General features: G+C 37.9%; 2 protein-coding genes across 6 annotated transcripts in view; one reads left to right on the plus strand and one right to left on the minus strand.

Moving 5' to 3' along the window:
• Positions 1-16,149, minus strand: part of LOC146449652 (ankyrin repeat and MYND domain-containing protein 1-like) — a 33,389-nt gene extending 17,240 nt beyond the window's left edge. For all 3 annotated transcript variants that reach the window (XM_085101719.1, XM_085101717.1, XM_085101718.1), the window contains exon 1: positions 16,055-16,149. The gene's annotated coding sequence lies outside the window, so the exon portion shown is untranslated. The remainder of the gene's footprint in view (positions 1-16,054) is intronic.
• On the plus strand, positions 6,817-15,218 carry LOC146449654 (uncharacterized). Of its 3 annotated transcripts, none has more exons than XM_085101720.1 (3): positions 6,817-7,682; positions 12,800-13,591; positions 13,919-15,218. In XM_085101720.1, the coding sequence occupies exons 1-3, from the start codon at positions 7,616-7,618 to the stop codon at positions 14,269-14,271; spliced, it is 1,212 nt and encodes a 403-aa protein (XP_084957846.1). In that variant the 5' UTR covers positions 6,817-7,615; the 3' UTR covers positions 14,272-15,218. The 3 variants fall into 3 exon arrangements, with proteins under 3 accessions (XP_084957846.1, XP_084957848.1, XP_084957847.1); XM_085101722.1 differs by lacking the exon at positions 6,817-7,682 and adding an exon at positions 7,709-8,664; XM_085101721.1 differs by lacking the exon at positions 6,817-7,682 and adding an exon at positions 11,639-12,191.
• Positions 16,150-18,546: the final 2,397 nt, after the last annotated feature.

Below are 18,546 nucleotides of genomic sequence, written 5' to 3' on the forward strand. Positions count from 1 at the left end.
TTGTCCCGTATTTTTCTTGGTTGGGATTATTTTTGAGGCGGATAAAAACAACAGATCATGCAATTCATTTATCTTTGAACTGTGCTAGGGGGTAAAAGGACCGTGCAAAGGGATTAGGATTTATTTCTGAACACGTATTAGACCTTCGACTAAAAATCACCTCGGGAAATGCCCGCAGTTCAGTGCTGCTACACGGTGTTTGATACTAAGCAGTAAAGCAGGTGCAGTGTGAACGAAGGCTCGTGGGCTCCCAAATGAATCCGGTAACATGTGAACATAACCTCATCATAACTTCATCATTATCATCATCATCGTCGTAGTTGTCAGATCAGGGTACGTGTATGAATTTCAAGTCACTATGAGTCCCATCCAGGAGCCATAATCAGGGATTATGGCTCCTGGTCGCATCCTCATCGCTCCTTCCCATTATTTAACAGCAGATAAGGAGACCCTAGAAACAAGATTCGTCTGACACTAAGCGGTTATCTAAACCACACAAACTAGAGTATGCCTATGTCATTTACTGATTAATGCATCATTCGCACACAAACTAGAGTTTGAAAGTCGTATTCCGTCCTATTCAATCTCGTACTCGTAGTTAAATCTGAAAGACCCTATTTTTTTCTGTTACACAAACATTCCAAGCCATTACAATGCCTTCCCGAGTTCTTTCAAGTGTATCTATTAAATCCAAGACCAATCCACAATGTAGACACACGAAAGGGCAGGGTGTTGTCAATAGGTACCAATTTTTAGTAGGAGTGTGGTGCCTGAACTCGATACCCTTGCCCCATTTCAGACTAAAAGTCGAATCTACAGGAAGACAACGACCAAATGCTGGGAGAAATTGTCGTCTCACCGTACCCTTTAATTAAATATGAAAATATTTCATCTTGGTGATCATTTCCTCTATTCCCACGACCTGTTTGTTTAATCAAGTAGTGATATTGTAAGGAGAATTTATATGTTGGTCAGTATTGAGGGTAAAAGGGTTAAGAGAGACGTTTCGTGCTCAGAGCAAACTTGCAGTCTCTCAGTTCTCCCGGCGATGGTAAAGGGTACGGACAAAGTAACCGAAAAAACCTGGCAGCGGCTAAGTCGCTCTCTCGGGGGAAGGTTGAACTGAATAGTTCGCGCTTTACCTTACACGGCATCTTAAACTCTGAATCTTTTCCCATGAAAAAACAAACAAACAAAACTCAACGGAAAATTTCCTTACCTGTTTTTCGGACTATTTAGCGGACATACCTGTTAGACTACAATGGTGGAAATCTATATTCTATTTTAGTACCAACCGTCCAAAAACCGTAACTTTATACATAAACAAATAGCCTCACCGGCTAAGAAAATACACCCTGCCTCTACCAGTACGGCATAAACGGCCACGCACAAATCACCTCATTGAAGTTTCTTTTGATAGCCGATATAAGCAGGACACAAATTTTAAAGGATAATTACTTCCCGTAAAAAAAATATCTAGAACATTTTAAACATATAGCTTCATTTTTTGCATCTAAACCATATGACTGTGCGATTTTGTTTTATTTTAGGGTAATTTCATCCAGTATCATTAATTTCAGAGGCTTAAAAATTTTCGTGTCCGTAGAGCTTGTTATAAGGAAGTGAAATAACCACTTTTGTCAGCACGACTTTCCTTAAATGGTTTACTTGCTTTCCCTATAGGGTGTTTTATTTGTGTCGAGCAATGGCATTAGGAAGTAAGGGTGCTCCACAACCTACTGAGTAGGGGTAGGGTGCTTGAGTGTTTGTAAGGCGCGCTGCTCGCACGAAAGCTCTGGCACCAAATAGGTAAGCTAAGAAACGATAAGCTAAGCTAAGATAAGAACATTAGAAAAATGAGCCGTTGTTTCCCTCTTTATCAACTCTTCCCACACTTTGATTGGCTGGAACAGATAACTGATAACTCGTACAGCGCGGCTGATTCTATGAAAATAATTTTAAAGATGACTGACTGATTTCGTATTGTAATGCATGAGCACTGTCATAAGTGAGTTAAGCTCCACACCCCTCCCCCACCGGCCCTGAAAACGGTCATCTGCGATAGTAAATTACACCCTAAGAAGTTGTCCGTTGTTGCCACGTTCCAATGTGTCGTTTATCGAGCCATAAACAGATCAAGTGAAAAATAAACTTAATATTTCTCTCACAAGTTAAAGTCATTACTCAATACTTTCATTTTTTTATTTAAACTTTAACGATGTGGTAACAACTGTTATATTTCCCTGGATTGATTAGTGCCTGGCCCGCTGAAATGAACATATTGGCGCATCACTAAGTGAATTTAACTTATTTTATGTCTGCCTGCATACATCATTTCGCTCCATTTTCGCTGTACATTGTACGTTGTTTCATTGTGGTTGATTGTTTTTTTAACGGGTAACATAAATTCGCACCAGGTGAACAGTATTAGAACAATGACTTGGAAGTTTCGTTTCCGCTATTCTTTCCTTTTAGACATAGTTGTTATCTTTTACGCAATATTGTTTTACAATGGAAGTACATAATAACAATTCACTACAAAAATAGATTAGAATTCACTTATGATTGAGTTTTTTAATCAAGTTTGTAAAAAACCGCCTGTTTTTTAGTTGCTGGTAGCAGTACAGAGATAAAAATTGAATGACTTGATTGTTAACGTTCATTCAAATCAGAAAAACAAAAATGGACTGAAAAAAATTACGCATGCACTGAAGGTTATACGAGCAACCCTCCCTTGTGAAAAGGATTCTTATTGTTTACATGATTGATAGCAAGAAAGATTTGCCCTAATGTTTTACAAAATGAATGGTTCGGCAGTTTCCTACCTGTAATCAACTGATATGTGTAAGACAGAGGAAAAACGTGTTATACGAAGGAAAACACATTCAGCGGTACTTGATGTCTTTCAGGAGCTTAGATGACAAATAGTTTATCATCAGCAGTCAGTAAATACAAGATCCAACGGTCGGGTTCAAATGACGCTTTATAAGGATTTTCAAACGTGAATTGGTAAGCCTGGCAGATTGAAATTTTGAAATATGATATAAGAACTTTAACTGCAAGCTCAGACATAAACAATGCGCTGATAACTTTCGCTTTACTGATTGGAAATTTGGTGATTCGTTGAAACCTCGATTTAACGAATCAGGGACCAGGGACTAGGGAAATTAGTTCGTTATATAGAGGGTTCACTATATCGAGGTCCTGTTCCATACATTTCAACACGCCGGGCTGGAGAATATCGTTCGTTATACCGAGGATTTCGTTATATAGCGGTTCGCTAAATCGAGGTTCCACTGTTTTATATTTTTGATTTTTTTGTGATGTTTTGCATTGTGTTCTCCGTAGGGAGAAAGTCAGCGAAAAGGCTTTTGGAAGTAAGAATTTTTCTTCCGTTTTGTAAACACGCGGCACGGGGCTGAATTTCTAGAGCACTACAGAAAGTGTTTCAGTCCACCACTTCTTGTGAGCTAGCGTCGAAAGCCATCAGGTAAACAATTTCAGTTAATCAAAGAGATTTCTTTGTATCGTTAGTACTGAACTCTTTTGCCAAGACAATTGGTTTCATTCCTTACTAAGGTACGCGCTACACAGAATACATTCAAAGGAAAATCTTCAAAGCTCGTTTTAGTCTCCTTTTCTTATTGTGAGGCCTTTTAAAGTAACGCTTTATTATCGAAACCTTATAATGTACATAAATAAAATATCTCGGTTTTTGAACAATAAGACTTAAAGAAACAAACATTCAAAGAACTTACAACTTACACCTAAATCAGTAAGATGTCAATATTCCCCCATGAGCTAATGTTTATGGTCGTCCTTTTTTTCTGGCGCCGAGAAAGAAAATTGGAAAATAGAAGAAAGGGTTTGAAAAGAATTACATAAAGGCGTTGGAAAAAAGATGAAACACGTCCAAGTGGCGAAACAATTAACAGATGTCCCGTGCATGGAACAGACACAATAGAAAAGACTTTAATTTACGGTGTGAAATGTAGGTGTAGGCTGAACTTTGTTGTGCGCCGGTACTTTTCACAGGTGTCCGAATTCCCTCTACCGTCAAAGTTTTGTCTGAATGATTTATGAACCTGACTATTACGCATGCGCAGATGCTTTGTTCGAATCATTACACCACCGAATCCACAATACTAAATTAAATTTGGAAGGTGCCGCAATCTTCCTGTTACATCTATTTTGTATTGAACTATTGTTTGAAGGCAGAGTTTTTTTACCCGAATTTGCCCAGTGAAACGATATTGCGTTCTTTTTCAATGCAAATCGAGATGAAATAGAGGAAAGGATAAACCACGCATGACTCATTTCCTAATTGCTCAAAGCTGTTTGTCGTCTTCAAAACAGATTATTTCCTACGCTGTTATTTAATTTATGTGATAATTTGCCAGACACCTTTCTAATCTTGGTTTAATTTGCTAAGTGGGAGTTGTGTTTTGATAGTTAGTCTTTTACTGGTGTAGGCGGACGGAAAAAAGAGAAAACGTTCTTGAGACCCAACAATAAATGCAAGTTCAAAACTCAACAGTATCAATTAAAAAGTACTGTGCAATAAATTCCATTAACTATCATTTGAATAGCCACACTTTCTTGCGATTTCCAATCCTAGAAAACTACCCTATACGGCCGCACAAACAAACAGCAACACCGGAAATAGAAACACCGTTCATTGGCTCCTGAATATGCACACGTAAGTTTCTTACACCGATTTATAGGTTAGAACCGTATTAGTTCCGCCAAGATGTGATGCTGTGATTGAAACGTTTAAAACTACATCTAAATTGCTCGGTATGTTGTTTTGCGTTTTGGTGCCGAGTTGTTTCCAGAACAACCAATATTGCCCTGCAGACATTTCTCATTTGAAAGAAATCGAAAACAAAAGGATTCACCACATGGCGTACAAAGTGTTAGACGCGGAATGGTATAAACAACTAAAGAAATAGCTTACTTCATGTTCTGTTCAGCGTTCAGTATTCTGTAAGGATAGCTTAGACTGATTGGAGCCATTTCCTTTACATGTTATTTTAATACGTATTTTTTTTCTTTCCTTTCATTTTACAAAACTAATTAAGTTAAACTATTAAATTCTGCATAATGAAAGAATAAAACCACTGCTTTATTTTAAACGTTTTGATTTGTCACTAGCTTCAGTGGAGCAATCTTGGCGGCGAGTTTTTTCTTTAAGCTCGAAACAGTTCTTTCCGTCTACAGTAACTGAAGTTACTTTTAGTTATTGCACAATGGGAAATCAATGGAGACCTGTTATCTTTCGTCTCTTGCTTGAGTCGGAGCTAAGCTTGTGTCAACCATCTTCTTAGCACGCCGTGTTAAAGTAAGAGTTGTGTTGAAATTGAGGTTAATTCAGTTTGGATTCGTTTAATCTCCCTTCTCTCCCGATGCCAAATTCGTTTACCCCCAGAACTTACACTTAATTAACCAACAGGATCCGCCAAGTGACGGCCAATATAAATAATTTGATTGCTTGCATTGTGTGTTTTTCTTTCGCTTTACAAATAAACGCAATCAGTTGAATGTGGGACTAAGAGTAACGCAGGATAATAAAATCAATTGGCTTCAAAACACGTTTTAAAGCGGATCTTTTATTTATTTCTCTTTTTAGTTTTCTTGTCATGGCATAATCTGTTTGGACATGTTTACCTGTTAGCAAACAGTAAGTTAACGGGTGAACGCTTCCTGGCAAACAAAACGGATTTAGTTTTCCAGACACACCGACACGCGTCTTTCATCGCTGGAATATATGTAAAACGAAGTGTTCCCAGCTTCCCGTGGTATCCTTGGTGATTTGCCTTTGTTCATTGTATTTTTCCGGGCTAAACTTCTTTCAAAATATACGAAAAAGGGTAATCGATATTTGGACCTTCACACAAAACGTCCGCTCTCACATGAAAGAATAAGTCTCCTTCAAACAAAAGGTTCTTTCAATTCATCTCCATGGTACCATAAAAAGATATCATTTCGAGTATTTTGCTTTGTCAATCATTCGCGTACGTATTCCTCTTTTTGTAGCGTTTTTTTCCAAAGTCTATTTAAAATTAGATTTTTCTTTATAAGATGTATGCAAAGGTTTGGTAATTCAGTAGCTAGATAATGAGAATTACGCCTAAAGCGGTCCTCTTTGATAATGAAAAGGACTATTTTAGCATATGTCTTTCACAATTATTTTTGATTTACGAGTGTTAAAAAAAGAGAAAAGAAAGACGAAATCACAGGTTAAGAAAACTGACTATTGACATCCGAAATTTTGACAGGCAAATTTCAGGTGGGCGTCTTCAACTGTTTTAAATGAGACGTCTGATTTCATTGGCATGAATCACCTTATAACGCAATTGAAATCTTCCTAGAGGTTTCGCGCTAACTGCAAAATCCGCCAGGCTTAGAAACAGAAATTAAATTAATCACACCGTCTATTGTGACCGCTCACTAACTGAAATGCAAAGTGGATGGACGCCAACATTGGCGACGCGTTTTGCTCAAATTGTTCAACCATCTGCTCAGTTGAAAACAAGACACCTTCACTCGAAGTTCAATTTCCTGGTAAAGCATCGTTCTTGTTAAATCAATTCCATTTTTGTTAAATATGTCGTTTCTGTTGCTGTACTGTTTAAGAAATGTATGAATAAATATACTTCGCCAAAGCTATAATTTGTGGTTTGTTTGGTGATTGAGCAATCAAGCCCTAGTAACTGCCTAACCGTTTTAGTAAACTTATGCCACCAGTTGTTTAAGAAAGATTTCTTTGCGGTCAAAGTAAATATCATGTAATATTTGCCTCCTTGTGGGTGGAATTTTTGAAATCACAAGCGTCAAAATGTCATTTACTGGGCGTATTTTCAAATGAAAGCTTGAATAGCCATGATTATTTCCGTGGCGATGTGGGCAGCGTTTAGTGGGGTAATTACGGCAAGAAGCACTTTGAAGCAAACGGAATTATTCATTAGAAGTACCCTTAATTGCGAGGCCTTAATGTAATCCCTCCATAATGTCAGCTTCATTCATAATGGATTGTTTGCGAGTAAAGAAGATGTGAATTTGACTTTATTGTTAGATCGAGTAGAAAAGTTTACATTTAAGGTTTGCCGATGTTGTCATTGAATAATAGTAAAGTATTAAAGTGCTACAATAAAGAATATAAATAAAGAACGTTTCCTTTAACGTTCGTTTCCTGCTTTCAAAGAGCTTTTACGACCTCAAGTAACATATCCGTATAAATAAGATTTGCGGCAGCTGGTTTGCAAAGTCCAGTACTCTTAGTACAAACCGTACAATTATTTCTTGCCATAAACACGAACAACTCTCCAATTAGGACACAAAACTAGCGAACAATGTGGAATAATTAACGGGTTGCTTTGTTAAACAATATCGCTCTTTACAACTCTTCTTCTTTCTTTGTGCGCCGCTTGACTAGAGCATGCGCGAGGCTCCATGTGAAGCCCTGTGATTGGTCAGTTTTTGGCAGGTGCGTTGCACATTACATTGCTCCTCGAGAAAACCATTTCAGTGTCAATCGAGGTCTTGATGCTCTTCTTGGTTCTCTAACGACAATATTTATTTAGCGTTGAAACGTTTGGTTAGCTACGATTCCAAGATGCCAAAGTCATTCTTGGTCAAGAAATCAACTGCGCTCTCGGCACCGCACAGCAGGAGCACGGAAGGTAAAATCGTTTTTTGAAATCTTTGTTTGAAAGTAGCTAAAATCACGACTTTTACAAAATATTGTGGCTTGTAGATGTAACAACTATATGTCAAGTATGCCCGCCCCAATCCGGCTAATTTCCCATAAGCGAATTTTCCACATTTAAAAATGTTAAAAAGCGCTAGCACTTTGGTTTGGAATTTCCACGGCCAAAACTTAGCGGGTGATGAAATTAACTACAAATTTTGACAGATCTAGGTGAACGAAGATCGGCGAAGTAAATTTGCGTCCCGTAGAGTTTACCCTGAATAGAGTTCACGTAACCTGCCTCTGAAAATCAACAAATTCACCCTATCTATATGTAAATAAAATCGATTCAGTTGAAGAAAAGACTGTTTGAAGTAGGATAATATTATCTTCATGCATAGTTCAAAAACGGATATATAATCAAGCTCTCAAGAGAGTTTTTGTTTTCTAAGTGCTGTATTGCAGTTAAACGCTTGCAGTCTAAGAGTAAGATTTATTTATTCGCACAAAACGTTAGCCATTTTCAGATGAAGCGCATATCAACCTGTGATAATTTTCAGTCTAGCAACGCAAATCAGGAAATTGCGATAAAATTGCTAGTGATAAAACGTCGTAAATCCTTGAGATTACGAGACATCCGTAACGAAGAATGACTCTGAAACAGAAATTAAAAACAACTAAGTACACAAAGAGTAGTTTATATATCTATACCGTGTTTTATTGGTCTTAATTTCGCGGTAAATAAACGAGATTGAAAACGAAACTGACCGCTTAAGTGAACAGCCCAGTGGAGCAAAGAAATAACAAAAAAATGCGAAAACAAATCTGATTTCCCAGTAAATATAGTAACCCTACAGGGAATGAATCACAAAAAGGTTCTCTCTTTAACACAGGTGTTTGAAAGTGGACGATTCAAGAAAAGACCCTTTTTAAATATTCATGGCTCTTCTGTTTAGTTGTTTGGAATATCACAGGTAAAATCTTCTTGCGATAAACGAAAAGTTAAATTAACGCAGTGAAGATGTCTCCCACCAGTCAAGACATGTGCTTTAGAATAAGAGGGCTAACGAACAACTCGCGAGAAATTCAAACAAAATGACAAGAACATGTGTTTGAGATTTAACCGCTAAATAAATAGGTGAAGAAATTTTGGGGGGACAAGCACTTTCATATAAATCGGGCAACAGAGCATGAGATGGACGAACAAAGAAACACCACGAATTACTCAATCAGGAACAAGAATTTATTTCCTTAAACTAATTTTTTTAACGCCTGAAGTTTCGAAATATCATTTTTATTGAAGCGCGGTGTTTTTTCGTAAGCTGTCTGTGAAATAATAACTATTTCTCAGCTTTAACGGTGGCCTTACGTTTAATGTCAATTTTTTTTTCACCAACGAAAATTAAAGGATTTTCGGTTCTAAGAGAAAACCTTTACATAAAATAGATTCAAAACTTTCGCGTTTATTTCTGGTTGAAGCTCAAATGTACGAGCGCAAAAGTCTCATTGCGAATTCAAAATTCGGCTTAACTTTAGGTGTGGATTAAGTATTGAAGCTGTGCTATTAATTTTACGCCTAAAACTATCACCATTGTCTCTGCTTTCTTTGCTTGCGGCATCTGAAACACCGGACTAAGCAACGCACTCAGCCTCGTAAGAATTAACCGATTTAATTTCTTCCTCAAAACTACAATTGGCTCAAGTGCAATATCGATTTCTTTATTATGAATTACCAAGTGTCGACCATAGAATCATCGAGAATAAGTATAAACAAATTCAGTTCTCGTTGTCATTCATATGTTTGGTGGGAGCGATTCGATAAGTACAATACTTCTGTGCTTCACTAATTGTGTTTGAAAAAGGCAAAATGAATGTACATCGCGACTTTTGAATTTACTTCATTCATTGTGTTAACAATAACAAACAATATTGCCCGTTTTATATGCACTGATTGAAGTACACTTTGTTTTGACTTATTTCTCAAACTCTATCTTCTTCTCAGATGAGAAAAATAATAATAAATAAAAAACACCGATCTATACCGTATAACATACATCCTGGTTTCAAATTTAATCAACTAATTCGGTCTTTTTTAATTCTAAAATACACTACCTAATTATAAAAGTTGTCCTCGGAAACGAGGTATACAATCTTAAAAGGTTTTTTGATGTATTCAATTCTGATACAGTGATTGTACAATAATTGCTTTTTTAAAAATGTAAATTTAATTAATTTGCGATTTCTAGAATGATTTACTTTCGTATGATATGAGGTTCGAGTGCTTTCTACTTCAGTTTTGTCTTTCAGATTATTTTTGGTCAATTACATAAGGCAAAATAATCAGGCCAAGTAGTTGTTGTGTTTTCTGTTTACTAGATCGTGGCAACAAACACTCAACATATCAAAAGATTAGTATACTAAAATATTCTTTTAACGACTTCCTCATTTCACTTATTACTGCCAGAATCCGAAATATTAAGTCTCCAATACGCACTCACCGAAGGTTCAGTGTTATTCAGTATCGTAAAAAGCAATTGGAAACAACCACTTGAATATACGCCATATCTTTGTCTGAAATTAACTTGCCAACAAGGTGATTTAGTTTTTTCTGAATAAGCCAAGAGAAAATAAAACAATAATCTGCCCTATTGTGGTAGGAGAGGCAGTCAAAACCAATATTTGTCACCGGCAGGAACAGAAGTTTGGCAGCTTCATCGCCGAATGATCAATATTTCTCGCAATCTGTCACCCGAAGTCCATTAAGTTTAGGATTATCAGCTCGCGGCTCGCTCTTCATATTGCTTGACTGTGTTGGAGTTGATAAATTAGTTACTTTGGAAACAAAAGATATCGTGAAACTGCGCTGGGGAGTAAGCGAAGAAGCATTTGCTGCCGACATTGTTTCTATTTTTGAATTTATTCGTTTTCTTTTTGTGGAATTGAAGAATACTTCAATCGTGGGCCCTTTTTAAAAAATATCATCTTCATGGCGATACTTTGGGAAAAATTAAAAAAGGAGGTCTTAAGTAAGAGGATATTGCAGATTCCCGCCGGTTGGGATTTTTATGATATCAACTCTATCCAAGTCTTAAACGGTGCTTTTCTTAAACCAATTGAAAAGTGATACATCTTTTTTCCGTTTCTTTTTAGTTTTGTAACACGAAATCAGCCAACCGCAATTTTTTCTCTAGATTACTAGTACAATAATGGACTCCCTGAATATCACGATACATTACTAAAGGGAATCGAAGTTGGTTAAAAACTTTCGCTGAAGCCACTGATTTTCGCGTCAGTATCGCCGCGGGTGGTTATAAGTTACTGGTATAGCACGGAGAAACTTATTCTGTTTAACCAGGGATTGAATCATTGAGATTCTATTTTACTCCCAACAAATACCCACATGTTCTACATTGATAGGCTGAATATCATCGGGGGAAAACGAACACTTCTTAGATGTCTTTTTTCTTTGCTCTTGCCATCTTCAAAGGCAACCTTAACTTAAACAGTCAGACTGAGGGATTTAAACAATTTGATTCTTACTCAGATAAAGTACGATGGCTTTAGTGAGTTATTTTATCTTACTGCAATTTTATTCGGTGCAGTATTATCTGTTTCTCGTGAATTTGTGGTCAGTCAGGTTAATTTTCTAAAAAAGGGATAAACTTTAAAGGTCAAAGTTTGGTCTTACCTACAGTTTACTGGTGACAAAGTGGACTAATGGCCAAATTGCGCGTCACACTTCACGAGGCCTGAATTCAAGCTTGGCATATGTCAAGGTCATGTTGTGGCCTTGTGAAAAAGAGAGACATTTAGATTCACTAGTGAGCTAGTGTCATTTTCAGTGGCGGGAAAATTAGCTAGCCGTCGTCATTTTACTGCGAGTTTTTGCGAGAACAACGAAGTTACAAAAAACAAGTCCTCGAAATGTAGGTAATCTTTCAGTTTTTTTTTTTTTGGGAATCCCAAAAGGGTTTAGCTATCATCATTCAAAACAATTGCGTCAACTTCGTCGCTCACAAAGAGTCAAATGAAGCTTCCTGGGAAATATCTTTTCTTAGTACTTCGCAAAAAGCTCGAGTAAACCTTCGTATTCGTAATCGTACTTTACTAGAATCTAAAGGACTCTATTTTCTTCCACCCATGATGATATTGATTCTTTCAACGAGTGCATAAAATCGGCGCCAGTCAGGGTTACCCGTCAAAATGTTTTGGGCCGGTAAACCTGTAATGGAGTAGCAGTTCGTCAGTTCCATAATACTAAGGTCGCGGGGATTTGACATTTTCCCGCACTTATCTGTCACTGGTTACACTCGCATCCTCGAGACTCGACTGGCTCCTGACAATATTTGCGGGTGTAAGCGACTGGAATTTTGAATACATTTATAGTTTGCCTCGTTCTTTATCAGTTTTTTCTTGAGCGCTGTGAAACAACTAGCGTGAGTTTATGCAAGCACCTGGGTACATCTATTTCCATGCATCCCAGATCGATGTTACACTGTATGTAAGTGGTAAAGAAATTTTTCCACGCTATTTCTCTTGATGCCGGTGTATACTTGAATTACGGGCTACAAGAAAGCGAGCTAGTGGTGACAAAAGCTTCGCGGGTTACAGTTCTGCTAAACTTTAATCTCGCGGTCGATCAATAAGACATCTTAATATTCCTAGTCTCCTTAGTCCAAGGAAGCTGGAGAGAACAGCTGCGCCTTTGTGGCCACTAAGATTAGATGATGATTAGTCTTGCGATTATGTTAGAAGAAAGTCGTAACGAAACTGCTCCAGAAGTGCATGAATGAAAATACAATCAGATGTTCTTTGTCTGATTTTTACATCCTGTAGGGTTTTTTCGTAAAGGGGTTGTTGTCAAGGTGATCGAACTTTCGATGTCATGATCGGTGGATTAAGACTCTGCTTTTGTTTTATTTATCCATAGAAAGAAACTCTAGCTCCACGTTGTCTTTCTCTCCAACCATGTGTATAACAATTAATACAACCCTTCAAATGAAATACTTCTTGCAGTGGTTTAGCATCCAAGGCCGGAGTGGTCATACTCTCAGTTGTTTGTAGCCTGTAGCTCGAGTGATGACTAACCCTGTGACATCCTTTTTTCAGTCAAAGCAGTAAAAGCAGCAGTGAAGCTCCCCGCTTCTGAAGATGCGCCCCGTCTGACCTCACCAACAGAGCAGGATCACAAATGGGAGCAGTGCTGGGAACCGCTTGACATGTCAGAATACGAGACCAGTGTAGAGTCCGTTCACAGCGTGGTCAGAGAATTCCAGCATCAGATGTCAAACTATCCTAAGAATTCTATCTTTTATCCACCCGCCATGATGGAGGTCTTTCAATCCCCGCGACGCGAGTCCACTCCAAGCGTCAATGATTCCAGTAAAGACAAAGAAAAGCCATTCAAGTGCAGCTACTGTGTGATGTCATTCACTCGCCCCAGTGATCTTCAACGTCATTTGCTGATCCATAACAACAGTAAGCCGTACAAGTGTGAGGAGTGTGACCGTGAATTCACTTGGTTTGGAAACTTTCAAAAGCACGTGCTCTCTCACATGGGCGGCAGTACCAGGGCACCGGGGACTTTGCCCTTCTCAGCCATGTTCACGTTCCTGGCACGTGAGCAAGTCAAGGATCTTTTCATCAAAGATGGTGAAAAATACAAGTGCCGCTTGTGTGCGAAGGATTTTACACGACTCAGTGGCTTGAAGACGCACATTCGCATGCACACTGGAGAGAGGCCGTACGTATGTGAAGTCTGCTCTTTTGCCTTTACCACGTCACGTGCTCTGAAGATGCACGTGCGCCTGCATACTGGGGAGAAACCGTACAAGTGCGAGGAATGCGGACGCGCTTTCACCAGGAGGGACGAGATGCATACTCATATGTATATTCACAAAGGTAAGGCGATCTGCTTATCAGTCTTCAGTGTCTATTTTCTTGTCAAGCTCAAGAAGAAGGAGAAGAAAGTCAGCAAGCAAGGAATATTTTTTTGTTTATGCACCATGCGGAGATTTCCCGATAAAATTTTTTTATAGAAATGAATTGTTATGGCTAAGGAGAATTTAAATCAAGAATTGACTCCTCTTAGTCTTGAATACCACACAGAGTTAACTTTGCTAAGGAGACTATAAATAGAGGTTCATCCATTGTTACAGTTTTGTTCACTGAAATACACTCTGTCCTTTTCACGGGCGTTTAAATGACAGATTCACTTTGTTCAAACAGGTGAGAAGCCATTCAAGTGTGACATCTGTTCAGCGTCGTTTATTCGCTATGGCCATCTTCAACGTCACTTGCTGATCCACAGTGATGACAAGCCCTACAAGTGCAAGGTGTGTCCCAAGTCCTTCACCCAGTATCGCAACCTCCAGACTCACATGTATAAGCACACAGGAGAGAGGCCCTACAGATGCAGGTACTGTCCCAAAGGATTCACGCAGTATGGCACCCTTCAGGCGCACGAAAGAACACACACTGGAGAAAAGCCTTTCCAATGCCAGTATTGCGACAAGGCGTTTATTACCTCATCGCATCTGCGATGGCACATAAAGACCCAGCACAATGCTAAGAAAGATTAGGATGAAAGAACAGGACTTTGCGTATATAACTTAGCTGGTGTAGATAGTGTGCGATTATATATCAAGCGCCCAAAGTGCAAATGACTGCAAGGGTCAGTATTAGGTGTATTATATGGACAATGAGAAAATTTTATGACGGCAAGTAGCCACTTCCTATACTAAGATTTTAGATTTAAAGCACGACATGACCACTTTAATTTACCGTTGTTCTCTTTTCGCTGACAGTTTTCAGTCTGGATATCTGACTTTTTTACGAAGAGAACTGAGCAGTTATATCTGAACTAAGTTTTAGATTTTATGAATTGAAAAGAATTCAAGTTTAAATAATGCCTAGAATGCGTCGAACTGAAGTCAATGATCAGGGACATTTTTATAATCTCAGTGATAATCACATCCAAATCCCTCGCCTCTGCCAGTCACCCTGTTGTCCTGAACCCACTGTAAAAAAAGGGATTCCCACCATAATCAGCCTCATTAGTCACCAAACCTCATTACCCATGACATTGCTTCATTCATAAAGGACGAAAACTGCTGATATATATTATCATTGATATTCACTGCTCATCATTTGCTGATTTTTCTAAGCAGTTCTGATCGATCTGAATCATAGAAACCCAGTATAAATTAGGAAAAATGCCTAAACTTAGTATGTTTAGTGGGGTATATAATCAATGTTTTGGTTTAGTTTTACGAGTTGTTTTTTTTTTTATTATTTAAAGAAGGGATCTTTGTTGTGAACTTCAAACAATGCTCACCACATATGAGCAAAAATACAACAAAAAACCAAACAAAAAATTGAAGTAAAATTTACTTTCTATTGTGGTTAGTTCAGCGATTCTTTTGGAAAGAGGGTCTTATGAATTTGATGTTATCACCTGTAGTACATGCAATAATGCAGAAATTGTAAATCTAAGTATCTTTTTTAATTCGAATGAATAAACACTTGGGTTAATGCAAAAACACGTTGTGTTATCACTTCCTCCACCCCTCACCCCCGGAAATACTACTTTAATAGCCCATTTTCAAGATAATGTCATTTTTTTACAAGCAGAATCTTTTAGGCGTTTATTTCTACGTGAAAATTATGTCTATTCCTATTAAAACCTGACTGGGATTACCGAATTTAACCAAGAAAGGAAATACGAAATGGTCTCTAGTAGTTGAAGTAAAGTGACACGATTGTGAAAATGGCCTATTTTAAATCAATCAATCAATCAATCAATCAATCAATCAATCACTCAATCAATCAATCAATCAATCAGATCCGGGTTATGGGGGTATTAATATGTCTTCCTCGTAATTTTGGGTGGGGTTTATAGGCATACTCAAGGTCAAAAACCTTAACCCTACTTCAAAACAAAATGCTTTTTTCAGATCAAACCTTTAAAACTTTCCCTACCCCTTTTCAGCCAAAAATGGAAAACGTTGCCGAATATCCTCACGCAATAGCAGATCAATGACAGTATTCTGGACCAGTTGGCATCTCAATGAGAGTTATAAAAACGGCAGAGAACAACTTGGGCAATTCTACTGAAATAGATACGGTGGGAGGAAAGAATTGCTTTTTCCGAACTTGGACTATTGATCAAGACCAAATGAGACTGGTGAATAATTCAGAAATCATATCCTTACGAAAATTAATCGCTATCATCTTTATCGAAATGAAACTCCCTGTTATCGAACTGTCTTTTATAGAGCGTTCTAAAAATTCCTGAATCCTCACTACAGTTATTGATTTGCTTTGCATAAAGGGCCATAGGAGTTAAAGTTTTCATCTCCTTACCTTTATGTACTCCTTCTTGCATGAAATGGTATAAAATAACTTTAAACTTAACCATCTTTGGGCCGGGAATTCAGACTTTTTTCAAGAGTTTTTTTGACACTGTTTTGCAGCTTAGTAACCAAGCAGATGACGTCGCGCGCGTCGCAGCCGTCTGTTTTTGGCGCGAAAATAGTCTCGTACCCAGAGTCCGCACATTCTTTCCGCCCCAGGGAATATTTTAAAATCGCTTGGACTGGACTCAAGAGAAAAAGGATGTAATTTGGATTTAATTTTTATTTCGATGATAAATTAATATGTTGATATTTTACATACCACGTTTCTGGAGGCAAATTTAGACCATTATTTATACTGAATTTTACTGAATTCGTTGAATACCCCCAAGAAATGTATTTCAGATAAGCATGCACAGAAGAACTTTGGTTATTAATCTTGTTTTTTGACTTGCATATTGATCATTATTGGTAACGCCTTATCCACATCAATTTAAACGATTTTAATCTTGAATTTTAGTCGATCATTACTCGTATATTTCTTTACTTACTTATTAACATAGCTGTTTTGTGTGAAGGGAACTGCATGAAATGTCATAGCAAATTTTCTCGTGCCTCACACCGATTCCAATATTAGGGTAATAGTCTATATTCTATATACTGTAATATCCCGAAAATAAGCCTTCAAAATCTGAAGCGCCGATATTCTTCCGGTAACAAGCTCCTCTGAATGTAAGCCCATGAACTTTTAGCCGAGGCCGGTTCCACACGAGCAAGGTTCCCTTAACACTACAAGTTCTTTGACAATTTTGACTCGTTGAGTGAACACGTTTTCAGCAAACTCGTTCAAAAACTGGAACGGCAGTTGTTGAACAGGGAAGCTTGTTATGGTAAAACTTGACAAATTCTGTCGCACGCGCCACAAATGAGGGTCACGTGTGAAGAAACACTTGCCCGTGTACATCCAGTCTCAGTGTTAGTTGTTTTACGCTGCTAACATTTTTTTCAGTTTAACTTTAACGTCTTTTGCCTTTAGAGTCACTATCTTTAATTATTTACAAATTCGCCTATGGGGGGGGGGGGGGGGGGCAAACAGACTAAAGGACATTGTGTCCCTTACTAGGCCTACCTACCCAACTCATTTCCAAAGTAAAAAATTAAACCGAGCCCAACTCACAATTAGATTATAAGAAGTTTAAAAATTGTGGCAAAACTAAATGCCTGCAGAGGATTAATGCGGCGGTATTTGTGGCAGACAATTTTGTCAGTCTATTGTCTGCATCAAAAACATCATACAGAGAAGAAAAGCATTATTTTGCAGCTGGTTTTCAAAAGTACAGAGAGATACAATCTTTTTATGGTGTCAGGTACAGAGTTTCATACCCGTATATGGAACTCCGGTTAAGCCCTGAAGGAGAAAGGCGGCACTGCCTTTCGAAATACTGAGAAGAATAATTGTTTTATTAAAAACAACAAAGAAATGTTGCTAGATCTTGCTAATTTTTTTTTAATATGACCACCTCATTCCGCCAACCAGATCTTCTCGTCTTTGTGATTTCAAAAAGTTTCTTGCAAGAGATACTCACTAGCTTTTTGGTTTTTTAGATATGAGAATATTGATCGCCAATTTTTCCCTATTTCTTAGACCTCTTACATTGAGCGATCTTGCTGATTTATCTTTGCAAGAACAACCAGAAAACAATTTAATAGTCGTTCTTTCTAGCCGGCATGGCCGATAATTAACAATTATTCCACGAGCGCGCGTTGGATATGAGATGATAGATAGCCAACGAGGCGCGTAGCGCCGAGTTGGCTATAATCATCTCATATCCAACAAGCGCAAGTGGAATAATTTTTTTATTAAAAAAAATCAAGAAATATTGCTAGATCTTACTGATTTCGCTGTGCAAGAACAACCAGAAGACAATTTAATGGTCACCATTTCTCGGCCATGGTATAATGGCTCATACACCATGGCCGCTAAGCCAGTCAAATCCCTCGAATTGCATTATACAATGATTCAATTTTTAATAATAGCTGATATACCATGGCCGCTAAGCCAATCAAAACTCTGGAATTGCAAGTTATAATGTATTTTCACAACCGTAAAAATCAGCTGTGCATTTCTATCATATTCTTAACTTAATACCCTCCCCCCCTTAAAACAAGTCTTTCCCGAACATAAACCGTTAAATGTCCTTTGAAGTCATATAACCTCAAGGCCTGTATTCGTAATTGTAGGGTATTAAAATTATAAATGACTCGGGGTTTATCTGGACAAACATCTACATTTGGTCTTGTGGTCTTAGTCGTCAACGTTAGACTTGTCTAGTAAGAAAATTAGGAGATAAAGAATTCCTGCCAGGAAATAGGACATTTTCACTATGGCGTCATTTTACTACAACTACCAGAATCCTTCTGGTTTTTGTTTACTCATGCTAATTAGAGCTATTGTTCTTTGCTGTCCATTGGGATTACAAAATTTTGAAAAGAAAAGTAGTT

The sequence above is a fragment of the Pavona decussata genome, unplaced genomic scaffold (genome assembly GCF_977016875.1).
Source record: "Pavona decussata unplaced genomic scaffold, jaPavDecu1.1 SCAFFOLD_602, whole genome shotgun sequence".
NCBI lineage: Eukaryota > Metazoa > Cnidaria > Anthozoa > Scleractinia > Agariciidae > Pavona > Pavona decussata.